General features: G+C 50.8%; 1 protein-coding gene across 1 annotated transcript; it reads left to right on the top strand.

Moving 5' to 3' along the window:
* The first annotated feature begins 474 nt into the window (after positions 1-474).
* LOC112667312 (olfactory receptor 52K1-like) lies at positions 475-1,482 on the top strand. The gene is given in 1 exon segment (XM_025458903.1): positions 475-1,482. A coding segment is annotated over 1 exon segment (1,008 nt).
* The last annotated feature ends 715 nt before the right edge of the window (positions 1,483-2,197 follow it).

The following is a 2,197-nucleotide window of genomic DNA, read 5'->3' as shown; positions in this document are numbered from 1 at the left end:
GGCAGAGGGAGAAGCAGGCTCCATGCCGGGAGCCCGATGCGGGACTCGATCCCAGGGCTCCAGGATCATGCCCCGGGCCAAAGGCAGGCCCCAAACCGCTGAGCCACCCAGGGATCCCCTAAAAATATTCTTAAGTCATAGTAGTTTCATCCTAGTATCAGTGACTCTGCAACAAGTCTCATGGAACTTTCTCAGAAATCTATTCGGCATGTTCAAAAGTGTTCAGATCATTTGACCCAATAATCTTACAACAAAAATTCTACCCTGAGGACTATATTTGAAATGTAAAGATTTATTGAAAGCTGTGTATCTCATTATATCATGACCCTTAAATTCTCCTTTTTTCTTCAGGAATATAGATTCATGAAGACCAAAGCCTGGTGAAGGCAGGGCAGGCCCCAGTGGGGTCAAGGTACAGAAACCAGGCCTCCTGTAACACTTGTCTTCCCAGAGTCACCCAGCTCCCCGGGGAAGATGTCAGCGTGGAGCAATGGCAGCTCCAATGTGTCCTATAGCAGCTTTCTGCTGGTGGGCTTCCCAGGGCTGCAGGAGTCCCGCGCCCTCCTGGTGCTGCCCTTCCTCAGCCTCTATCTGGTGATCGTCTCTGCCAATGCGCTGGTCATCCACACAGTGGTGGCCCAGCGGAGCCTGCATCAGCCCATGTACCTGCTCATTGCCCTGCTCCTCGCTGTGAACATCTGTGTTGCCACCACTGTGCTTCCCACCATGATGTTCAGCTTCTCCACCTACTTCAACCACATCTCCCTGCCTCGCTGTCTGTTCCAGATGTTCTGCATCTACTTCCTCATTGTCTTTGACTGCAACATCCTCCTGGTGGTCATGGCCCTAGACCGCTATGTTGCCATCTGCTACCCTCTCCGCTATCCCAAGCTAGTGACAGCCCAGCTGCTGGCTGGCCTGCTGGGCGCGGCAGCTGCCAGGAGCACTTGCATCGTTGCTCCCGTGGTGGGGTTGGCCTCCCAGGTTCGCTTCTGCCGTTCACACATAATCCACCACTTTGCCTGTGAGCACATGGCCCTCATGAAGCTCTCCTGTGGGGACATCTCCCTGAACAAGACTGTGGGGCTCACTGTCCGCATCTTCAACAGAGTCCTGGACATGCTACTACTTGGAGCTTCCTACTCCCGCATCATCCATGCCGCCTTCCGGATTTCATCAGGTAGAGCACGTTCCAAGGCCCTGAACACCTGTGGCTCCCACCTGCTGGTCATCTTCACCGTCTACTCTTCCACCATGTCCTCATCCGTCGTCTACCGTGTGGCTCGCGCCGCCTCATAGGACGTGCACAACCTGCTCAGTGCCTTCTACCTGCTGCTCCCGTGTCTGGTGAACCCCTTCATCTATGGAGCCAGGACCAAGGAAATCCGGCAACACCTGGCCACTCTGTTCCAAAGGGCACAGCTACCAGCGCCCCCTGAGAAGCCCCAGTCTCTGCCTCCACACGGGGAGCTTCCCACCTGACTCTCCGGGACTTCTGGTCCTACAATCACTCTCACCATCAAGTGGGTAGATGTGCCAGTGAGTCATCCCTGCTGTATTTTGGCTTTGACTCTCTACATTTATCTTTGCAAGTCTTTTATCTGTTTTCTGAAAATAGCTACTAATCCAGAGCTATACAGTAACCAACTGCAAAGTAAGCTTCTGTCTCTACCTTCTAAATATTCTCCCCTTCTTTCTGCATGTGATTTTCATTCATTCATACGTTCATTCATCAAACATATATTTTACCTACATCATGCTAATCTCATGGTTGCAAAGAAAGAAAGAAAAAAAAATCAGTCTCTTCCCTGAAGAAAGCTCCAGTAAGAAAGCTCCAGTCTATAAAGTTTCCAAGGTATAAAGACATGGAATGTTCAGCAATAGGTTTATGTGCAAACTCTGTGGGAATATAGAAGAAGGACAATTACTAAGAACACTTCACAGAGAAGGTGAATTTGAGTTGTGTTTGAAAGGTAAGGTATTTGCTGGAGAGGAAGGAGATAGAAAAGGCATTCCAAGCCAAAGCAGCAGCATGAACAAAGGCACAAATGCATAGGTAGACGCAGCTGAGTGGGGACTCCCTGCCAGTCCCAGTTTCCCTGGCACCGGGGCAGATGGGGACCAAGTGGGCAAGCAGACCAGGTGATGAAGGGCCTCATCTGTCATGATAAGGAGTTTGTGGTTTATTCTAGGCAGT

The sequence above is a fragment of the Canis lupus genome, chromosome 21 (genome assembly GCF_003254725.2).
Source record: "Canis lupus dingo isolate Sandy chromosome 21, ASM325472v2, whole genome shotgun sequence".
NCBI lineage: Eukaryota > Metazoa > Chordata > Mammalia > Carnivora > Canidae > Canis > Canis lupus.
Note: the sequence above shows the minus strand (reverse complement) of the source record. Positions and strands in the feature narration are given on the sequence as shown.